The 23,907-nt window shown below is 40.5% G+C and overlaps 1 protein-coding gene across 1 annotated transcript in view; it reads right to left on the bottom strand.

The window, feature by feature from the left end:
• The window catches only part of TNNI3K (TNNI3 interacting kinase), a 305,113-nt gene that overhangs the window by 165,117 nt on the left and 116,089 nt on the right, over nucleotides 1-23,907 (bottom strand). The window contains 6 exon segments of the mRNA XM_075537291.1: nucleotides 984-1,100; nucleotides 1,103-1,132; nucleotides 2,189-2,268; nucleotides 11,395-11,516; nucleotides 11,581-11,729; nucleotides 19,815-19,953. Of these exon segments, the coding sequence (XP_075393406.1) occupies nucleotides 984-1,100; nucleotides 1,103-1,132; nucleotides 2,189-2,268; nucleotides 11,395-11,516; nucleotides 11,581-11,729; nucleotides 19,815-19,953 (637 nt within the window).

Raw genomic sequence — 23,907 nt, 5'->3', positions numbered from 1 at the left:
CTCACTTAAAATAAGTATTTTATTATCAATCATCTTTGCTTCAAAACTCTTACTAGCACCTCTACCATTACTGAACTAGCAATCATTGGATACTTATTGTGTGCCAGCCATTCTTTGATGCAATTTATACACATTACCTCATTTAATCTTTACAATCTTGTGAATATCCTCATTTTTCAGATGAAGAGATTGAAGATTAAGTTACCTTGCCCAAGGTCAAAGAATGAGTTCATGTCTTGATTTAAGCCCAGGTACTCTCACACCAGAACTTGAGTTTCTACTATCTGGCATTCAATTAAACACTAATTACTGGCTCTCACGTTTTTTCTAGAACAGATGTTGTCACCATGGTTAGGTCTGACAAATTCCCATTTACTTCTTTGAATTTATTTTGTTTGTTAGCATGTTTCATTTGACCGTGCACCAAAATGATCTTTTCTTTTTAAACCAAACTCACTGTCATAGAGTCGATGCTGCCTCATAGTGTCTCTTTAGGTCAGAGTAGAATTGCCCCCTGAGACTGAAACTCTTTATGAGAGTAGAAAACCCCATTTTTCTCCCAAGGAGCACCTGGTGACCTTGAACTGCTGACCTTGCCAATTTCAGCCCAATGCAAAACCACTATACCCCCAGGGCTTCCCAAATGGTCTTTATAAGAGAGAAAGTGTAGCTCAAACTCTACTGGAAGAAAAGCTAAGTGTCTTCTCATTATTAACTATCATTGTGTTGTCTCTTTAGCACCTAAAATTGAGGTGGCCAATTCCTAGTCCAGAATAGAAATGCAGAGAATGACTTCGGCCCCTGTGCTGCCAGGAGTGCCCTTCTCTGATGATGGTCTCTTGGATTCTTTGATCCAAGACCCCCCAGGACTCACAAGCAATCTACAGAGGAAATAGGAGTATGCTGGACTGATTGGTGCATTGACTTAATCTATGCACACAGTTCCATGTATCACTATAGAGGGGCTATGATTAAAAATATACATTTTTCATAAGCCCACATCAAACATGTCTGCTCATCTTTTTCACCACTAGACCTGCTGGGATCACTAGCTACCAGATTCATATCAGCTCCATTATCCAGCAAGAACTGAACCAGGTGATGTGACCGTGGACACAAGCAGAATGTAGTCCTACAATACAATGAAAGAATAAAAGAAGGACAAAGAGAAAAACTGAATTCCAAGTTTCAAAGTACAGGCATCACTTCAGAATATTTTTGTTATCGGAGATATAAAGTGAGAATTGATTACTTAGAAAAAGAAATAATTATATGATTTAGGGTCTAGGACAATTTTCTTTCTGTTTATTGAAATATTATTTTCAGAATTGCATGAGTAATACATGAATTTATGCTCATTGTAAAAACATTCTAGCACCAGAAAAGCATATAAAATCAAATTCTCACTTCATATAGCCTGGACCTCTGCCCTAAATAGGATAAGATTTTAAGCAAAACAAGTAATCTACCTAGATCAATCCTCTAAATAGACGCTCATTTACATCAGAAAAATTCTAGTATTTTTAGATCCACAGTTATTATCAAGAACAACTATTAAGACATTTACACAAGTAAAAGAACAAAAACTCCATACAAGTATTTTCCTAGAGGATAGGGCAGCCTGGTCAGTGTCACCAGTGTGAACATAAAAGTAGTCAATTGATACTGATCATTTAAACCACTAATGAAAATGAATAAAAGTCTAAAAGTCAGTCTGCTTTTTATTATCACTATTAGAATATTGGAAAGCAAGGATGCTACTTTGAGGACTGAGGCATGCCTGATGTTTTCATTGCCTCATGTGCATGTGAAAGTTGGACATTGAATAAGGAAGACGGAAGAAGAATTGATGCATTGGAATTGTGGCGCTGGAGAAGAATATTGAAAGTAATGTGGACTGCTACAAAGCAAACGTCTTGGAAGAGGAATGGCCAGAGTGCGCATTAGAGGCAAGGAGGGTGAGACTTTGTCTCATATACACTGAACTTGTTGTCACAATGTGTTGGAACTGAACCGATGGCCCCAAACAACAACATGTGATGCACCATCAATTCTAAATGAAGTCGTTTGATAAAATACCCCACCTCTGGTGATCGACCACGTCTTTTGCCCCTCCTCCCTTGACATCCCACTACTCTTGGGCAATCGTGTGCATCAGAAAGTGGTGATATTTACATCACAGGCTTACCAGTATGTCCATCCCTTCCTTGGTGATTGATGCTCATGATGTTCTGATTAAGAAGACATTTAACCAGGTCAATATTTTTCCTGCAAAAACACAACATAAGGGAAACAAAAGTTCCCAATTTACCAGATAAATTCACCTGATTCACCCACTAGGTGCTGGCATGTGTGTAGGAATGTCAGAGAAAGGAGAGAGATTGGAGGAAAGAGAGGAAATAATGAAAAACAAATGCAGTCCTTCAAGAACTGAAAAAAAATGTGCCAAAAGAAACATGAAATAAGAAAGATTCACACATCAGCATTGTCAATAAAGTAGATGGGTGAAGTGTGTTTTCTTATTAACTATTTCCTATGAACTTAATTCTCTATCATTAAAAATGGGAAACCATTCCAAGATCTTCAGAACCCAGAAATTATAATCAAATGGGAAAAATCTAAGAGGTTCCTGAGTTTTACTCAAGTACAAAAATGTCTGAGATTAACCCCTAGAAATGCCATATGCTGTCTCGACAGGCTTCCTTAGCCAACAGGTAAAATATCAAAGTTTGTCTTTACCAGTATTCACCAAGGGCACATTGGTGGTCCAGACAAATTCAAGATTCAACTACCACTTTTATCTTGTACTAGACAAGTCTTTGGCTTCTTTGAGTTTAGTTTAACTACTCTAAAATAAAAGTAAATAATATTTATTTACCTGCCTCACACTGTTGTTGAGATTTGCGCATGAGTAACTTTATGGAAGCCAAAGCAAACAGAGAGCTGTTCATTGTCAGCTCTTTCCAGCTGGGAGGTATGTGGACGTTAAAAATAACATACTTCAGGAATCCAAGGAAAATTTTACTCCATTACTTAAAACTATCCATTTAAATTCTAATTTTTACTGTTCACTGGAAACACGAAGGCACGTAGATAAAAAGAGGACTATTTGGGATAAGGCACACCTCGGCCGCTCATTAATCAGTTGACTGCCCGTGGTGACTGGCATGTTGCTGTGCTGCTAGAAACTAAGCCACTGGACTTCTAATAACAGTAAGACCCCTCACACTGTACATGTTTTATTGTAGCCCCCGGTCTACGATGGACTAGGAGAAAAGGCCTGGCAATCTGATTCTTTAACTTAGCCCATGTTAGTTCTGTGCCTTATAACAGAGTCTAGAGTTGGAAAATCCCCCCCGCCCCAGGTAGGAAGGCACTGAAAAGACACCATGGTCACAGCAGTGGGCTCAGGCATATCAGAAATTGTAGTGATTACACAGAACTGGGGAACTTTTCCTTTCACTTTACATGGGGACACCATTAGTCGAGACAACTCAACTGACAGCCATTGACAAGAACAAACCTTCCCTAGTAATGGCTACTGGCTCTTATTTTTGTTTTGCTTTTGCTAGTATTTCTCAGTTTCCCCCCCTCTATTTCTCCAGATACCTATCCTTTTATTATCACTTGTTCACTAGGAATTACTTCCAACAACTTACAGGACATAAACATTTTGAATATACGTACTGACAATACACACATACACACACCAAAATGCACTGTGACTAGGGTTCCGTTAGTACTGTAACCAAAGTCCTATGGGGGATTTGTAACCCTTGGAAAGAGACCCAGCACACTGCCTCCATTCATGTACTTCCCCATTCCTGGGAATGCACCCAACCCCAGGCCCCACTTCCTCCTCTGCTCAAGAGCAAGTCTGCCCTAGAAAACCCGCCTATTCAGCGTCCCAAAGTATTGAAACTACCCCACCTGCCATTCAGGACCCAGATCTTCTGAGTGCTAGTTCCTCTGGGTCACAGGCTAATACATTTGTCTTCTTTCAAGACCAAGAGTGACGCCTGGTCATCCCGGAATCACGATTTTGCTGTTAACAATACCTGCTCGGGTTTATTCCAAATAAAATGTGCACAGACATGCCTGTGATCATCAGATGCTACAGGCAAGTCCTCTCAGCAGCGATTCTCTTGGTCTCATAAACGGGAAAACTCCAGTCAACATGGTGACTTTCTGGAGGGTCTGAGAGGTCTGATAAATTCAGGATAGAGGTCCACTCAGAAGGCAATGGCTGCAGTCTTTGGGCCTACAATGGTGCAATCTCTATCAAGATTTTCTCTCAGGGCCTGGGAAGATCACAAAGTTTTATTAAGAAGTTTTTTTAATTAATAAATCTTTTTATTGGGGCTCATACAACTCTTATCACAATCCATACATACATCAATTGAGCAAAGCACCCTTATACATTCGTTGCACTCATTCTCAAAATTCGCCTTCCACTTGGGTTTCTGGAATCAGCTCGGTTTCCTTTTTTCCCCCTCCCCCTCCCTCCCCACTCCCCCCTTCCCCCTGGTCCCTTAATAGTTTATAAATAATTATTATATCTTCTCTTACACTGCCCGGCATCTCCCCTCACTCACCTCTCCATTGCCCATCTCCCAGAGAGGAGGTTACACATAGATCTCCAAGATCGGTTCTCCCTTTCTACACCCCCTTCCCTCCTGGTGTGGCCACTCCCACAGCTGGTGTTGAGGGGTTCGTCAATCCTAGATTCCCTGTGTTTCCAGATCCCTACTGCACGGCTGTGCAGCCTCTGGTACAACCAGGTCCGCAAGGTAGAATTGGGGTCATGATAATTGGAAGGGAGGAAGCATTCAGGAACTAGAGGAAGGTTTTGAGTTTCATTGTTGCTACACTGAATCCTGAGTGACTCATCTCCTCCCCACTATCCCTCTACAAGGGATGTCCAGCTATCTATAGATGGGCATTGAGTCCCCATCACACATTCCCCCTCATTCACGGTGATGTGATTTCCGTCCCCCCCCCACACACATACACACACCCGCCTTTGTTGTTTGAGACCTGGTTTCCTCTGCCCTTCACGATCACCCATGTTGGTGTGCTGCTTCCGTGTGGGCTTTGTTGCTTCTGGGCTAGACGGGCGCTTGTTTGCTTTAAGCCCTAAAGTCCCCAGATGCTATATCTCTCAGTAGCTGGGCACCATCAGCCTTCTTCACCACGCTTGCCTATGCACACCTTCGTCTTCAGCGAATATGTGAGGAAGGTGATCACACAATGATGGTTTTTGTTCCTTGGTGTCTGCTACATGGTCCATTCAACACCTTGTATTCGCTTAGGCTATGTGCTTCCTCTCTGTGGGCTTTGTTGCTTCTGAGCTAGATGGCCGCTTGTTTGCCTTCAAGCCTTTAAGCCAATGGAGAATACATTGGTGAGAAAAAGTCCAGGAAATTATGCTGAGGACATTTTTCCCATCATGACAATGCACTTGCTAATTGTTTGAGGGTGGCAAAAGTGGTCCTATGAGAATAGTGTTAGGACTTAGTGTATTATTGTAATGGATATCCTATCCATACTACATCCCTAATCTTGTCCCCTCAGACTTCTTTGCTTCCAGTTAAAAGATCATTTCAAAGATTTGATTTCCTTGATTATGCCAAAACCATCATTCTTATTTGGTATAAACAGAAGAGCTCAGAATTCTTTAGGAAGGATTGGAAAATTGGAAAGACCACTTCAGAAGCCTTATGACCACAGATGGAGGATGTGCCCAGAAACAGCTTTACGCTTTCATAAGTTTGTTTAATAAGTATTTCTATAATTGTATAGACATAATTTTTGATTTACTCTGACATATGTGAGGACTTCAGAAAATTCTGGGAAAATTTTCATTGTCTTTTAATGCCATTTTCCTATGAAATTTTTGAAAAACATATATAGGCCAAAAGGACTTAAAATGTGTTCCCTTTCAGTGACTATTGAGTTTTAGGAACAAAAAGAAGTCTTAAAGGACAAGATAAAGTCAACAGGTTGGTTGAAATTTTCAAAGGATTGCCTGTGTTTCCCTCTAAGAATAAGCGTTATGTATTGAGAAAAAATTCCTTAGCACACTTTTGTGGAATTCTTTTCTAAACCAATGCAGTTTTTCACTTTCTTATAAAGCTTTCTCTTAATTACCCCCCAGGGACTCCCACAAGAAAATTGAGATTGCCATTTTGGCGTCCCCAAAACAATATACATAACCTTCTGAACAAACTGACTCTGGCTTTGAAAGTCACTGGCCCAGTAGAGTCTGCAATAAGGCTTTCTTTTCAGGGGACATCTTTTTAAGGCACCCAATTGAGACTAACACAACTATATTACTTGTCTGTAGTTGTCCGCTGATCCCAGAAACATGCCAGCCGACTGAGTAAAAATAGTGAAACCTTGATGGCCAAGTTTCCTGACTCTGAACCATGCAACATTCCATTGTTCTGTTTATATAACTGCCTCGTCATTCTGTCAGTGCATACAATTAAAGGCAACCCCGAAGGAGCCCGGTTTCCTCCTAAACCTTGAAAGAGCCAGAATGCTATCTTGAGTAAGCCCACATTCACTTTCTGCACAGGAAGCTGTCAAGGTGAAGTCCTACAGAGACAGGGAAGGGCCAGTGGCCCTGAGCAACGTCCTTGGTAACAGGAGGGAGGACAGAGAGATGAAGGAGGGACATACCCAGTGAACAGATGAATAGGCGGAGAACGAACACATGCAAAGACTAGATAGATGAAGAAGATAGGGTAAACGTAAGGGTACAATTAAGGAAGTTCTCCCCTCAAGACAAAGATTTGAAAATCAGAGAGCCATCTCCTAGTACTCCCCAATCTGGCTTGGTGGACCAGCAAATGACCCCTCTTGACTGTCTTTATTTATTATACACCCTTTGATAAAGGTTTCACAGAAACACGGTTTATGTTACTCTCATTTGTTGTATGAGACAAACCGTGGCCAACTCTGCAGACAAAAGCAAGTTCTTTATGGCTTTTCCGATTAGGTGGGACATAGCTTTGGTTGTGTGTCAGGCCTTTTTCCATCTCTTTATTTTTTTTGCCTCCTATGACAAATAAAATTCCATTTTTTTCTCATTTATGTAATCTTGTGGTGATCCCCTGAGGAAGTCCATGTACAGGTTCTATTTAACAAAAATGAAATGTCTGGGCATCTCATCCTGCACAATGATATTCATAGTTTGTTATGATCCACACAGGTGAGTGTCTTTGGATAGATGATAAAGCACATTAACTATCTTTCTGGTAATCTTTCTTTTCAGTCAAGATTAATGTGACTTCAATAATGGTATGCCTCCTGCCATGTCTTTTCTGAATTTAGCTTGCCAATATACTGCTGCAACTGATTTGGAATTATTTTCAATATTCTACTTGCATATTATATTATTAACTAATCTCCCCATTCTATTGGGTTACCTTTCATTGGAATGGGCTCAAATAGGAATATCTTTCAGTTGACTGGCCATGTCTTCCAAACTTTGTGGCATAGATTTAGGAGTGCTTCCATCATAGATTCACTCATGGCAACATTTCAATTAGTATTTAGTCCATTCTCAAAGTCTTGTTTTTGGCTTTTTTTTTTCAATCGTTTTATTAGGGGCTCATAGAACTCATCACAATCCATACATACATCAATTGTGTAAAGCACATTTGTACATTCATTGCCCTCATCATTCTCAAAACATTTGATCTCCACCTAAGTCCCTGGCATTAGCTCCTTACTTTTCACCTCCCTCCCAGCTCCTCTTCCCTCATGAACCCTTGATAACTTATAAATTATTATTTTTGTCATATTTTGCCCTGTCTGATGTCTCTCTTCACCGATGTTTCTGTTGTCTGTCCCCAGGGTGGATGTCACATGTAGATCCTTGTAATTGGTTCCCCCTTTCCAACCCACCCATCCTCCCAGTATCGCCACTCAAACCACTGGTCCTGAAGGGATCATCCACCCTGGATTCCCTGCATTTCCAGTTACTATCTGTACCAGTGTACATCCTCTGGTCTAGCCAGACTTGCAAGTGGGGGAGGAGGAAGCATTAGGAACTAGAGGAAAGTTGTATGTTTCATTGTTGTTACATCGCACCCTGACTGGTTCATCTCCTCTCAGAGACCCTTCTGTAATGGAATGTCCAGTGGCCTACAAATGGGCTTTGGGTCTCCACTCCATACTCCCCCTACTCATTCACTATGATAAGATTTTTTTTTTGTTCTGATGATGTCTGATACTTGATCCCTTTGACACCTCATGATCACACAGGCTGGTTTGCTTCTTCCATGTGGGCTTTGTTGCTTCTAAGCTAGATGGCCACTTGTATACCTTCAAGCCTTTAAGACTCCAGATGCTATAACTTTTGATAGCCGACACCATCAGCTTTCTTCATCACATTTGCTTATTCACCCGCTTTGTCTTCAGCCGTTGTGTTGGGAAGGTGAGCATCATAGAGAAGTCTTGTTTTTCATTTGTGATTATATACTTCTTGATCATATACTTCCTCTTGAAATTGCTGCATGGCAATCAATTCTTTGGGGTGTAGTTAAACTGCTGTCTTTTCCATTCTCTTTTGATGCTTCCTAAAGCATTCAATATTTTTGTATAGAATCCTTCAATATTACAACTTGAGATTTAAATGTTTTCCTTGAGTTCTTTCAGATATACAATTCTTTTGACACATAGCCACATATATTTACTGATGATAACACATATGTATTGAGTACTTACTATGTGCAAATAAATATGAAAGTTACATAGCAGAAAAATTGGCAATCAATGAATTCCTCACTAGCGGGAAAGCTTCACAGTAAATATGTACTTAAATGACTAGAAATACAAATATTTATGTTGTTTCTAATAGCCATCAGCTTATACATACTTTAACTCCATATGTTCTCTTGTATAGATAATCTTTTAAGGACAGTAATCATCCTATGGTTCAAATTAGTTCCAATTTATGTTCATGGAATAGTAAAATTATTTAAAAATTAGCCTGACGTGTTAGCCATCCCAGACATGATCTGATATGTAAAAAGGATTCCAAAAATCCATATGTATCCATTCTATCAACTGACCCTTTAGGTACAGAGACCAATAGTCCATTTTCACTGAAAGCATGATCTGAGGGTGTCTTGAAATTATTCTGTTATTGAGCATATAGGAAAATAATATTTTGGTATTAGAACTTAAAGATAATGTAAAATGCACATGATATGGAACTGGGGGCATATTGCAACTCGATTTTCTAGCAATGAGAAACTTTGTTGTTGTTGTTGTTGTCAGTTACCATAGAGTCAGCTCTGACCCATCACGACTCTATGCACAACAGAATTAAGCACTTCATGGTCCTGAACATCCTCACAAATGTTCCTAAGCCTAAAGCCATCGATGCACCAACTTTGTCAATCCATCTCACCTAATGCCTTCCACTTTTTGATCCCCTCCCACTCTACAGTAAAGGATGTCCTTCACCGGGAACTGGTCTCACCAGCCTTCCTTCTAAGGAGCACTCTGGCCTTCCTTCTTCCTATGCAGATTGCTTTGTCTTTTTAACAGTCTATTATAACTTTCAATCTTCTTATCCAGCAGCACTATTCAATGTCCAATTTTCACATGCCTAAGGTGCACTGGAGAATACCATGGCGCGGGTCAGCCACAACCTAGTCCTCACAGTAGCATCCTTCCTCTTCAATACTCTAAAGAGGTCTTGTGCAGCAGATTTACCTAATGCAAGAGAGATCTTTGAACCTCTCTTGACTGTTGCTTCCATGAGCATTGATAGTAGATCCAAACAAAATAAAATCCATGACAATTTCAACCTCTTCTACATATATCAGGATGTTACTTGTTGGTCCACTTGTGAGGACATGAGTCTGCTTTACACACAAAAAATTGTAATCCATACAAAGGGCTGAAATCCTTGATCTTCATCAGCAGGTACTTCAATTTCTTCTCACTTTCAGCAAGCAAGGTTGTGTCATCTGCATACCGTGGGTTGTTAATAAACCTTTCTCCAGTCCTGACAATACACTCTTTTGCCTATAATCCAGCTTTTCTGATGATTTGCTCAGCATACAGATTGATCAAGTATGTGGGAGCATACAACCCTGCCACACAGCTTTCCTCATTTTAAACCATGCAGTGTCCCCTGGCTCTTTACATGCAACAGAGAAACTTTGGAAATGACTTACTCCCTTAACCTTAATGCTCTCACCTGAAAGAGTGGGTTAATAAATCCAAGGGACTTTCAAAGCATACATGCAAAAATTCCATTATCCTCTAAATTTATTTTTTCACAAAGCCTTGTATAGCTTCAGCTTCATACAATGGTTATGTGGATTAAATGAAGTTATGGATGTAAATCATCTGCATAGAGCCAGACAGTATCAGTCCAAGTATTCTTCACCTAACTCTTAGTTGATCTGTTTGGTTGTTAAGATGTACTTAGAATTTGATGTAAAATTAAACAGGTTGTTGCCTGATGTATATACACAAGCTTAATTTTACTTCAATATTTATAGCAGCTCTCCTAACTATATTACTCATTGATCTATATAAACAATAAATTAGCCCCCAAAATACATTTTAAGAAGTGACAAACTAGCCTCGCAATCTGTAATGCAAAGGTTAATCAAGGTTTCTGTATTCCTAGTTCTTGCCTTTATTTTGATAGCAAAACAGCAACCATCTGAAGAATTACATTGAGGGCGTTAAATGCTATTTTCATCTTCTTTTGTTGGGCATCTTAAAGAGCCGTGGTTCTAAGTTATTAGCAAACCCTGTTGGGGTGCAGAAGATGCAATTTTTGCAGTGCCGCCTTCTCCTTGAGCGTACCTTTCATATGCAGACTGTTCAAGGCTCTCACGTATCCCTAGAAAGGAGTGAAGGTGTTCTTAGCTGTCTAAGTGGCCACCTTGACTAGGCATTTGCAGGCAGACAGATGGATTTCTTAGATAGGCAGACACATTTGCACATAAGGTTTAAATGGCGAGGAAAAACGTGTCACTTTTGATGCTGATGAGCTCTGGTAATGAGATCCTTGTCGGAGGAGGATTATGGGCACTGCCCCTTTTGGCACCTTTCCCCAGAGTTAAAAGGAATAGAAGCCATATGCTTACAGATGTTGATATGCCTGTCGCCATGGCAACATCAGTCTCTGCCTTCCTCGCTGCTGCCGAGAATGAAGCATCTGGCTCTGGCCCCATCTGTTGTCCTGACTGCAGCAGCTGCCTCTGCCTTTTCCTCTGTGCATCGAGGGGACTCCTCGTCCTCTGCCACCTTCTGCTATTGCGCTCGGATGGCAACCGCTGCCATTATTTGTTCTTGCTTTATGTACACCATTTCAGACGCTGCAGGGGGCTAGCCAGTGCACGCACATCCTTTTACCTGTGAAAAGCTGTTTCACTGAAGATGTTTTCCTTAGTCATACTTTCTGTTCCTGCTATTTGGATGATTTCCTTGGCAACTTCCCATTTGCCATTGTGGCGTGCCCAGAGTTAAAGGAAACACTTTGTTGATCATCAGCGTGTATAGCCAGCGCCGCTTGAGGCCCCATGGAATGGTAAATCATACTCACAGGTGCAAAGGTGTGTCTCCATAGATGTGAACAGCATGGCGCTGCACTTCGGAATCACTTTGGAGCAGGTACTTCAGTGTGTCATGGCGACCAAAGCGGGACCACAGATGGAGTGGGATATGGTCCTCGTTATCCGGAGCGGTCACTGCCGTCAAGCAGAGAGAAAAGGCGTGTTACCTCGGACCCCTGTTTGTCAACCCTCATGGGTATAGTGCTGGGGACATTTCTAAGTGCCTGAGAGACTCCTGGAAATTGCCAATTAATGATAATAATAAAGGAAATTAAGTGCAACTAATTTAAAGTGTTCTAATTCTAGACTATTGCCTATTACCATGCTGAACAGGCTATCTTCCAGCTCCCACACATTCACAGAATGCGTCTAATGAAATTTACCTCACGCAATGGAACGCTACAGGAAATTAATAAGCATACAAAAGGTGGCCTTATTTCTACTCGTATTTCCTTTCAAGCAGCTCCCTGCTCCTCCCTTTGGGAGTTATTAAAAATAGATTCTGGCCAGAATGCTGTCCTGAGAGGTTTAGAGTCAGCATCTATGTATTAAAACACGGTCCAGGAGTTTCTGGTGTGCCTTTACATATGAACTATCTCACAGTTATGTATAGGCCACCATGGTGTAGTAAAACAAAAACATATTTTTTAAAGAATGAGATAGACCTTATTGTGGTACCTAAGAAAGGTCATTAAGTGACAGCAGAAATGGTCTCTCTGTCTTTTATTGACAATGCAAGTTACTAGTCTCTGTGCACCCTAACAAATTATAGAAAACATTGAGAAGAATGGGAATGCCAGAACACTTCATTAAACACATGTGAAATCCACACATAGACAAAGAGACAGTTGTGGGGAAAGAATGAGGGAGTTTGACATGGCTTAGAAGCTAACATGTAATTAAATGTTAATTCTGTAGTGTGTATTAATTTATCTCTTCTCCCAACCAGCCTTATAATACCTTCCTACATTTGGAAAATGATTCATATTTCAACTCCCAATGATAATTTACACCACCTACTAATACAGAATCTGAAAGCATGTTTTCCAAGACCCCCTGGAATTGAGACACAGGATTAAGAGATGGTTTCTGAAGCGCAGTGGAATTACCTTATTTATGGCTTTGAATCTCTTGGTTTATTATTCTGCCAAAAATGTTTGGCTGGCTGGGTCACAATCTTGGAAACGATTGTTTAATTAGTATACATATAGAGTTGCTAGAGCCACTCAATAAAATTAAGTGATCTTACAAGGGATTGGTCATTCTGTGGCCTTGCTGGGAGGGCCATCTCTTGAAATTGAGAAGGACCCTGAAAATGAACAGCCAACTTGACAGGTCATTTTAGTGCGTTTAGGGACTTTTCTAAAAGAGTTAAAATTTTGGTCAAGAGCTGTAACATTGCAGATTGTGTGAGATCAAATGAGATGGTAACTCCAAACAGTAGCAGCATTTCTTGCTGAGGGAACCGCAAGACCACCGTTAAACTTCAGGGTGATGTGCTGGCTCAGGGCTGAGTGTCTTTCGGCGGAAGCTTTCTGACAAGGCCTGGTGCAACTAGGTACTTGCCAGCCGAGCGAAAAGAGCTGTAAAAACTGTCCAATCACAGCAGAGGCCCGTCCGGACCCAGTTTCTGAGGTCCATCAGGTACAACAGGGCTAAACAGCAGAGCAGAACTTTTGGAGCCTCCCAGGCCTCCGCGCGGGAGTGAGAGCACGGTGTACAGTGCAGAACAGAAACCGCTGGCTTGATCTAGCTCAGAAGCAACAAGGTCCACATGGAAGAAGCACAGCAGCCTGTGTGATCATGAGGTGTCGAAGGGATCAGGTATCAGGCATCATCAGAACAATAAATCTTATCATAGTGAATGGGCGGGGGGAGTGTGGGGTGGAGACCCAAAGCCCATTTGTAGGCCACTGGACATCCCCTTACAGAAGGGTCTCCCGGAGGAGAAGAGCCAGTCACGGTGTGATGTAGCAATGATGAAAAATACAACTTTCTTCTAGTTCCTAAATGTTTCCTCCCCTCCAATCCCCGCCCCCCCGCCACTGCCACTGCCACCGCCACTATCATGATCCCAATCCTACCTTGCAAGTCTGGCTAGACCAGAGGATGTACACTGGTACAGATAGGAACTGGAAACGCAGGGGATCCAGGGTGGATGATCCCTTCAAGACTAATGGTGTGATTGGAGATACTGGGAGGGTAAAAGGAGGGTGTTGGAAAGCTCCCTTTTACCACCCCTCCCCCCACCATAAACCCCTGCCCCCCCCCAACCCTTATTCTATTTGCTACCCTTATAGGTTCATCAATTCTGGGTTTCATAGACTGAAAAACAGAAAAACATATGACATAAACTCAAGAGAGTAACCCCCAATTGACATAATACATCTGAGAAAAACCCCAATATGAGCAAACAAAAATACAGAAAATGTTGAAAATCAGATCAGGCCTAATACGTATCTATCGAATGGGGAATAAACTGACAAGGTTTTAACTGTTCAAACCCGGCTTATCCCTTTGATCTTCTATAGTCATCTCTCCAATGCTCTCTGTTTAGTACCCAGTTTCTTCCCACCCCTCTATGGATAGAGGGGGATCACTGGAGGCTTATTTACTATGTAGATCCCACAAATGTATCTTGGCCTCCCACTGTCATCCACAGCCTTCTGCACACCAGAGTCTCACAATTCAGGCTCTGATACTAGTCCCCCCTTCAACTTCAGATTCTATGATTTGCAATCCTTTGTTCACTGATGTTGGGGTGCTTATTCCATGTAAACTTAGTGGATATCTAACTTAGATGGCTGTTTGTTTGGAAACACGTCATTAAGACCCCAGGCATCATCTAATTTTCTCACCACACTTTCCTATAGCCCCCATATCTTCTGTGTTCCTTTCTTGAGGGCAAATACGGAGCAGGGGCACGATGTAAGAGCTAAGTTTTCTTAAATTGGAGTTAGGATTTAGTGCCAGCCCAGATGTATTGTTTGCTTATCAGTAATAATGGAGTAAATGCCTTGTAGAAATACTAATGGGATTAAAGGAGATCATATGTAGGAAGCACCTAACATGTATCCTGTATCATATTAGACATTTAATAAAAGTTATACTATCTTTTGATAATGTTCCTTCCTAGGAATATACTGAGTATGAAGACCAATTAGCTATCAATGAATATATTTCTTATCCTTAAATAACTTACAGAGTCATTGAGCTGTGGACACTTACAGGCCTGTGGTAATAATAATTGGACACCAGGCCCAGTTTTAATTAAATTTTCATAACTACAATTATGGTGTCAACTTCTTCAAAGTTATTTGATTAATTTGTGCATCTGTTAAAATATTTTATTTAAAATACAAAATAACAGCCCCTACCAAATTTAATTAATTCTCATTATTATATGTATCTGTGGTAGACATTCTTTACAGAACCCAAAGATTGAAAGAAAGGAAAGGAAAGGGGCTGGGGGGTGGAGACTCATGAAGGCTGGATGGAAAAGGCAAGGAACACTTATTTAATAAAAATATGCATTTTCCTCTATGTATACGTAGGATATGCATATGCAAATGAATATGAAAATATAGCAATATACTTGTTTGGTATAATAATCACTTACTATTTAGTGAATCCTGGTTTAGGTCTTACACTGCTATGTTTTTGGTACATAATCATTCCCATTGTCCTACAAGAGCTAAAGCCAATGGGAAATCATTAAGTGGGTCACTGAGTCACGCCTCCCAAGATTGTCATTGAAAAACGAATCTTTGAATTTTTTTTTATTTATGAGTGCCTCAGACAGTCACTTATTCTTTCAAAGAATGCCTGTGGCTCTTTTGAGGATCCTCCTTTTAAAGCTAGTGTCCTTTGTTCCTGTTCTGTTGGAAGTAGTGGAATGTCAATCCCAGAGTCCATGTTGGAGAGCAATCAGGAGGTCAGGGCAGCTGGAGGATCACATAAGTGTTCCTGAGGTGCCGAAGGGACATTGTTAAGCAGAATACAGCATAATCTACCATTAATTCACCATTTACCTTCGGTCATCCTGGCTCCACCCAGCATTATTCCTCTCTAGCTGAATCAATAAACTTCAAAGTCAATTATTTATTTGATAAATTACCTGCAGTGCCCTAGAGATGCTTCCCATCAAAGAATACGTAAATAACCAGAGGGCAGAATCAGGAGAAAGGGGAGATGCGACAGCTTGATGTGAAGTCACCTATTTTCTGCCTCAGTCTTTTGTGATCCCCAGGCTTTGTTTCAGAGCAACTTGCAAAGGCACCAATGGCTTATAGTATGTTTACTTTGTCACAGGGAAGTGGAATGAATGGTAGTCTAGGGACTCTAACATACTTTACATTGAGAAGTTTTAATTAAGTAGATTTTCAGAAAAAAGAACACATGTAAATAACTATTAGAAAAAAATTACCGCATTTCATGCAAATAATGCACATATTAAATGGTTTCTTGCACACCAAGAAAGCCCCATAGACATCCGTTTCCTCTGAATAAGCACTGTACACATCCCATGCACATTCCATGCACAGGCTTATTATATGTTTTGAAAATACAGTACTGCTTAATCCACTGCATGAAAGGGAGCAGGTGTACAGTAATGTTTTTAGAATGAACGATTATATAGATGGATGGATGTTTCTGCTTTCTTATTTCTCTTTCTAGACCTTTAATATAAAATAAAAATTTGCAGATTACCCTAGCAATGTCAGAAGATCCCAGAGGCTCTTTAAAAGAACTCCCAAATGTGCCCTGAATAAACGTTCAATAAAAAAATCTGTGTAATAGCTTCAATAAGCTCTACTTTTACAAAGTAGAGCACTTCATTTTAAGAGACAGGTCTTAAGAATTTTTGCAACTGTTAGTAGTCTTCATTTCCATGTTGAAGGCTTCTGTCGAAATAGTGATCACATTTAACATTCAGGAGATAAAAATTATTAAATTCGGAATGTAAAAGTTCTATTTTCTTCTTTATTAAAAGGATAAAGTCTGAGGACTGCATCACTATTTTCTTCTCCGAGAGCGCAATGATAGTTTGACCTTTCCGCTCTCTCTCAATATGCAGTCCCCTTTGTCTCCTCATCGCCCTAAGAGGAACAAGGAAGAAGACCAGAGTCGAAAATCATACAGGACTCAATAGGTCAAGCTTTCCGAACACGTGAACTGACGTGGATATTTTCAGAACTACATTCGGCTAATTTTGTCACCTGAATTTATTTTCACTTGTGACATTCTGTTACCATGGAAATAGACTGTAAACACCAGATTTCCAATTGTGCGGCTTTAAGGGTCATTTATTTACTGTTCCTATATGTACATCTACCACAGGCAAAGTCCAGAACTGAAATAAATCCCTTGGTAGCTTAGCTACAGTTCAGAATAAATGAACTGACAGTACGTCCTGTGTTATTCCCAGCAGGAGAGCTACTTGTCCATTCCTTGCAATTGGTTGGTGTAAAAAAAATAAAGGAGCTTAGATATCAAGTTTGTACGAGGAAGTAATAAAAAGGCTCAAAACTCTGAGTCATACTGTCTTTTGATTTTTTCAGTGATTGAGTGGGAGGTATGTCATACTTTGTGTGAGTCAGAAAGAAAATGCTCAAATTATACCATATGACGCTAGACTGTAAGGAAGGTAAGGGTGCAGTATACACTTCAATGCCTCTTCACCAGAGCCCTCTGATCCCGGAGACACGCTGACCATAAATGACACTCATTTTGACACCGCTGCACTTTGGAGTTTTGCAGACAAAAAAAAAAAAAAAGCTGAGTTGGCGTCGATCATAAAAGGAAAAAGTGAGGAGGTTGCTGACCCCCTGCAAGAGCAAGGCAGTTTCAGAAACATAATTCCGTGTTCAGTGAGCCACACAGGTGCACCTCTGTCTATTCTAAGCAGACCGAATGAGAGACACGGCCTAAACAAGGTCGCAGGGACGGTGATCTAGCTGTTCATCCCGACAACTCGGGTTGCTGACAATAACGCCACAGAGAAGGCACCTGTGCTACTGCACACAGGCTCCTAGAAAACCACCCGAATGTGTTCTTCAAATGATAAAAAACAGCATGGAAACCGTCCTAGCCTCTGGAGACAGTTGTCTCTAGGAGCAGTAGTGCCTTTGTGATGAGGAGATGAAAACAATCATTAGTTTCTCTGCCTGAAACCAGTCTGAAGTTTGGACCAAGGAACGGACAGTTTTAGAGGTTTTGACAATCTTGTCCTTTGGAAATGTGCATGCTCCCGCTGCAAAGGCCAGCAGGGCTTACCGCCAGGCTGTTAATTAGGTCTCCTGGGGGTCAGTGGAAGGAAGTGGGATATGCCTGAGAGAATTGAATGGCAAGATGGAACGCTGAGAGAATGAATTCATGTCAAAAGACAGTTTGTGAGGAAATGAGAAAGAAAGAAAATATTTTCAGACTCTACTTATCATCAATATTGAAAAGTTACTTTTATAATTTGGGGAACAAGAAATGTGGGGGAAATTCTTTTATTTCATTCCTTCTCACATCCTTCTCTGTCATCTAAAGTCTGCGTTTTCTTCCAATGTGGTCACAACACTTTTGTTCCATTAAAATGAATAAAAATATAATATGTAATATTAGTGAGGACATGAGGAACAACTGGAACGCTCTTATCTTGCTAGGGGGAGTTATAAATAGCACAGCTGGCTTATAAGTCAATTTGGCAAATTTCTAAAAATGTAAATATTTGGAAATATTTAACCCAGCAATCTTACTTCTAGATATACATATATATAAGAATGATGTATACGTCTCCCGCCAATTTGATTAAGAATATTTAATTCATAACAAACATTAGAAGCACTCAGATGTTCACTACAGGAGAAAAGATAAAAACATATCAAGTCTGTCTTCAGCAATAAAAAAACAAGCTATGATACATGCAATGACATGACATGGATACACGTTGAACACATTTGGTTGAGGAAAAGAAACCAATCGCAAACATTATATAAAGTTTCAGGAACAAAGATATGCATTTCAGGGACTATGTCATTAAATTATGACCAGAGAAGTCTGAGTATCGATGGACCATTGGTGCTGCAGGGGCTTTGGAGAGAAGATGTGGTAAGAGTTGGGGTATGCCAGCCCCCCACCACTAATCATGGGTTCAGTAGGCACAACTGTACGGTTGAGATATACAAATATTATATTAAAGTCACAAAGAGCATGAGAGATAGAAGAGAGAGTCAAATAATGGAGTCAGACACATTTCATGGTAACAATGCTCACCTCAGCCCCTTTGGTGGTCCACGTGGAGAGAGGAGGAAGTGAAGGAGAATGAGGGGAAAGGGGAATAGGTGAGGGAGAAGAGGGGGAACCAGTGAGAGGCCAAGGGAGGAGCCGAGAGAGAGCAAGAGGTCTCTATTGCTAACCCAGGCCTATATACCTTTGGGGGTGTGCAAGCCCACTAATTACAGGTAAAGACATATGTCACAGGGAGGGGTTGTACTATAGGTTATACAGCAAAGAGAGGGGGGACAATCTAGGGATATACACGCAATAGGAAGAGGAGAGATTGGCATATACATGTGACAAGATGGGTGGATCCTAGATTTAGGATGGCAGCTTACCTTTTTTCTTTGATTCTAGGTACCATTATCAGTAGGGTTTGAACTCCACCTACAGGAACCAAATCAATGACTGCAGGCCTGCCCATTGTCGTTAACAGCAGGGATGGGGCCCCCTGCAGGCAGTCTGGCAACTGATCGCCTTCAGGGAGGATGCAAGCATCTGACCTCCCTGCACAAGAAGACATACTTAATTGGACTTTTCAGGGTGATGGGACTATCTATATCCTGATCTGAAAATTATTTCAGTATTACATAAGTAAAGGTGCAAGCTATACATTTCAGATTTTAGAGTTTTATTCTATGTAAATCCTATTTCACTTAAAGAGAGAATCAGTGAACAAAACCACATAGGAATCATGTGTATTGGAAGGAAACCTCTCATTTTCACTTGAACACCTGATATATTCAGAATTGAATGAAAACATGTAAAGAGAGAATTCACATATGTCTTTACTAAATATCTGCAAATAATAAATTATGACGTGGACAGTGAAATAGTACATGTATATAGGATTAGCCAAAGATTGAATACAAAGCTTCAGTAACTAAGGAAAGTAGAAATAAAATAATAGTGTTAGCAAAAGATAGCAAAGGTCTGCTAAAAATATCATCTGACCATCTGCTTTGCTGCTTTCTTCCATCAAGAGTTTTGTGATGTTAAAGAAGCCTTTTGCAGCTGCCAGGTGGAGGGGCCTGTCTCCAACTTCCCCACTTACATTTACATCAGCACCAAACTTCAAAAGGAGGTGTGTGACCTCAGGGAGCCATTCGTTAGAAATTCATATCAAAAATCAGAAAAGAGCTAAAATGGATATCAAAAGTTACAAAAAAGCTTTCAGCAATATAAAAGAAGCTATGTCATTAAGACTCTCCTGTAGGTTATTCTCATTCCCCCCGACATTTAACAAAATAACTCAACTGGCCTAAGCAGTTGAAAAAATTATCACTGATCAAAACCCGCCAAAGCAGGGAATGCCAGGGTTAGTTAAGAAACTAACGTTAGTGACAATGTCAACATTCAGGTTCTTTCCTCCTCCTTTTCTGTCTGTCGTGCTCAGCGTGCGTGTGTACAGGAGCAGCTGCAATAGTTGCAGAATGACACACCAAATGCTCCCCAGGAACGCAGAAGACCACCGTTTCTGTGAGAAACTGGGAGCCTCTTTTTTTAAAAAAAGATCTTGGAATCGTTCCTAACTCTGCTTCTGAAGACACGTAGCTTCTTGCTCTGGCCATCAGCAGCTGCATCTCCGAAGTCATTTACTGGCAAAAGGGTAATATTTCTTGTGAGTGGCCTAGGCTTACTTTGATGTGAGGCATCCCTGAGGAGAGAAATAACTTAAGTCCAAACAACTAGAAAGAGAGTGAGTAGATGCACAAAATCATGAGTCTACGAGCAAGGAAAATAATGTTGCACGAGGAGGCAGTGGTTGAAATAATGATTTTGCGTAAGCAACCAACAGTGTCTTCTACTAATCTCATGTACAAGGACTTTTTTTTTCTGTTGAGAAGCTACATGGTATCCTGATTTAGAGATTAAAGTCAACATTAAAACACACTTGTTTGAATCTGTGGGTGGCTTTGAGAAAGTTAGTTGTTATTTTAAAATTAAATAATTTTATAAAGGCACCTTGGTGGAATAATTGTTTTGTGTTGGGCTGCTAGCTGCAAGGTTAGCAGTCCAAAGCCACCAGCAGCTCTGTGGGAGAGAGGGGGCTTTCTTCTCCTGTAAAGAGTTCATTGTCTCAGAAACCCATGGGGTATATTGTCCTGTCCCACAGAGTCACCATGAGTCCGGATCAACTCGAGGACAGTGAGTTTGTTTGGACTATTTCTTCATCTATAAAATGGCAATGATAGACTTACCTTATGGGTTGTTAGGAGAATCAAATGAGATAATTTGCTGAATATATAATCCTCAATTGACAATGTGTAATATATAACCACTGACTGACATCCATAATCCATGTGCTATAAATGTATTTTTATTTTTATTAGTGAACTGACAGAATATCACTTATTCTCCTGTTTCAGAGTTATTGTGAGGACTTGATAAAACATGAAGGAGCTTTGAAAGATTCCAAGGGGCTCTTCATAATTATGCCTTTGAAAACTTATTTTTGCCATTTAAAAATGCTTATTATCATCTCACTAAATTCCATAAGGCAGGTTCTCATCACATGCAAACAATCCTCTCTGAAGTAACTCATCATCTTCTTCTAACTACCTTTTCAAAGTCTCCTTCTGGCCAGAGCCAGCAGAGGTTTGCTTGATTCTTAGTTTTCCTGACAGTGCACATGTACACCATCACCGCTCCTATGGCTGCAGGAGCTCCGGGTCTTTCTCTGGACAGCTGAGTGAATTGGAGAAAGCCCGGGAGCCCCTCAGCATCTTTCTCTGTTGGCTGCACTCCACAGCCAAAGGAGCAGAGAGGGTAGAGTGATGAAGCTCAGGATACTTCCTGCTGTTGTTCCATGCAATTTCTTGCATGCCTTTAGATCATTTGCATATCCACCCTGTTACTTTAAAAATAATTTGTCTAAGCCTAACTTATCTCCCCTAATAATTTCAGGGCTTACCTCAGTGGTCCCAAGAAGCAAAGTAGAAAGCTTCAGCGTCGTTACAATAACAGAGAAGCACTCCCTAATTATCCTGACCATTGACTTGCAAGCACAAAAGAGATTTAAGCTGTAAAATAATTTTAACTTTCTATGTAGCAGCAAATAAATGTGTTTTGAGAAGAAACTCCTCAACAATACAGTGCACATTTGGTAGAAATCTTAGGTGAAATATTCAACGGGTGTGATAAGAAGAAACAAATTTCCTACTGAATATATATATATTATAGAACAAAGGGACTCAATCAGCCTTATTAGTAGTTCTGTGGCTTTGAGTAAAGTATTTGACCTTAAAATATTCCAGTTCCTTTGCAGACAAAATGGAAATAACATATTTCCATATTTCACATAGTTGTGTGATTAAATAGATTCCTACATGCGAAGCCCTAGCAAAGCGATGCCAATAAACGCTCACAGGTGATGATCACCTTCGTGGAGTGAGTGTGTGCTTCATCCCTTTGCGGTTTGGAGGCAGACCGGGACGTAACTCGGGAGAAATCAAGACCGGAAGGCTAAAGAACCTTGCACTCCTAAGCAGATATTTCCACTTACACAGACTCCATAAATTCTGTGTCTACAACTTTTTAATGGACAGATTTAAACTATCTCAGAAATCGATTGTCTATTAAGCCTTATTATTACATACCTAGGAAATATTGCCCTTGGAACAAACATCTACTCTTCTACTTAAAAACAAATAAATGAACAAGTGGCCTGAAACATGGTGCATTAGGCACATTCATCTATTGAGTGCACCAACTCGTCAGCACATTTTTGCAAATGACAATAGCATCCATGAATTACTTATGTGCTGCCTTTGCACACAGAAAGTGAGTCTCTTATCATAAAAGGGCCATCCACATTTTAGCATAATTTTATAATTCTGTGGCTATATTTTCAGGAAAAAGTAAACAAACTTAATTTCCCTCCCTACATCCATAGAGCCTCTACATTTTTGCTGGGTGATGAGGTTAATCGTCGAAGAGGATGGCTCTATAAATAAACATGAATTTTATACTCCTATATCCCGTCTGCACCTGAGTCCCCAAAGTATGGCGTTTTTTCTATCACTGGGATGCTGTACTTTCAAAAGCATTTGAGTGCCCAGCTCTCCAGTTCACTGCAATGCACTCTGAGCAGCACATCAATGAAATGAGAAATCCTCTCTAGCTATAGGTCACGCTTCGCAGATCTGAGAGTGTCTAAGCATATGCCAGCTCGCAGAGAAATAAAGGCCCCAGGACTAGAGCAGCACAGAGACGCGACTCAGTTTGATTTTTCAGCTTGAAATCCTCCGGCTCGCTAGTGAGTGGCATGACCTCCAGGAAGGTACAACAGGATAATTCTACTCCATAATTGAGCAAGCCTAGAGATATAAAGTGAATAAGAGTGACCATAGACTGCTCTGAGTCCCAAGGACTTGATGGCAACATTTTTTTTAGAGTGGTCTACTTGTCCAACTACATTAATATCACTACTTTATTTTGGGTTTATTTTTCTCCACCACTCATCTGTCAATTTCTTATATTGTGATTTCTTAGGTATTGCTATGATATTGGAAGCTATTGTACTGATATTTCAAATATCATCTCATCATATGTAGTGAAGTAGATGGGAAATAATAATGAGGGAGCCATGAATGATCTGATTCACACAATAGCCACAACAACAGACTCTAACGTACCAATGATCATGAGGAAGGGGTGGATGTAGGGAGAGTTTCATATATATAGATATATATATTTCCCCTTTCCCATAAATTGGAGCTGGTTTTATGGTAATCAAAAAAACTATATTGTCTCAGCTATAGCTTTTTAAAAGTAGCATTAACAAATTGGACAACACTTGTAGGCTGGAAGATAAACAAGTGACCATCTAACTGAGAAACAACAAAGTCCACATGGAAGAAGCACACGAGCCTGTGAGATCACAAGATGTTGAAGGGATCAGGCAACAGGCATCAAAGACCCCTCTCCCCCCCAAAAAAATTCATAGCATTGTGAATGAAGGGAAGTGTGGAGTGGAGTCCCAGGGCCCATCTATAGGCAACTGGACATCCCCTTGTAGAAGGGCCTCGGGGAGGAGATCAGCCAG

This window comes from Tenrec ecaudatus, chromosome 1, assembly GCF_050624435.1.
Source record: "Tenrec ecaudatus isolate mTenEca1 chromosome 1, mTenEca1.hap1, whole genome shotgun sequence".
Classification (NCBI taxonomy): Eukaryota; Metazoa; Chordata; class Mammalia; order Afrosoricida; family Tenrecidae; genus Tenrec; species Tenrec ecaudatus.
This window is presented reverse-complemented; position numbering and strand designations above follow the sequence as displayed.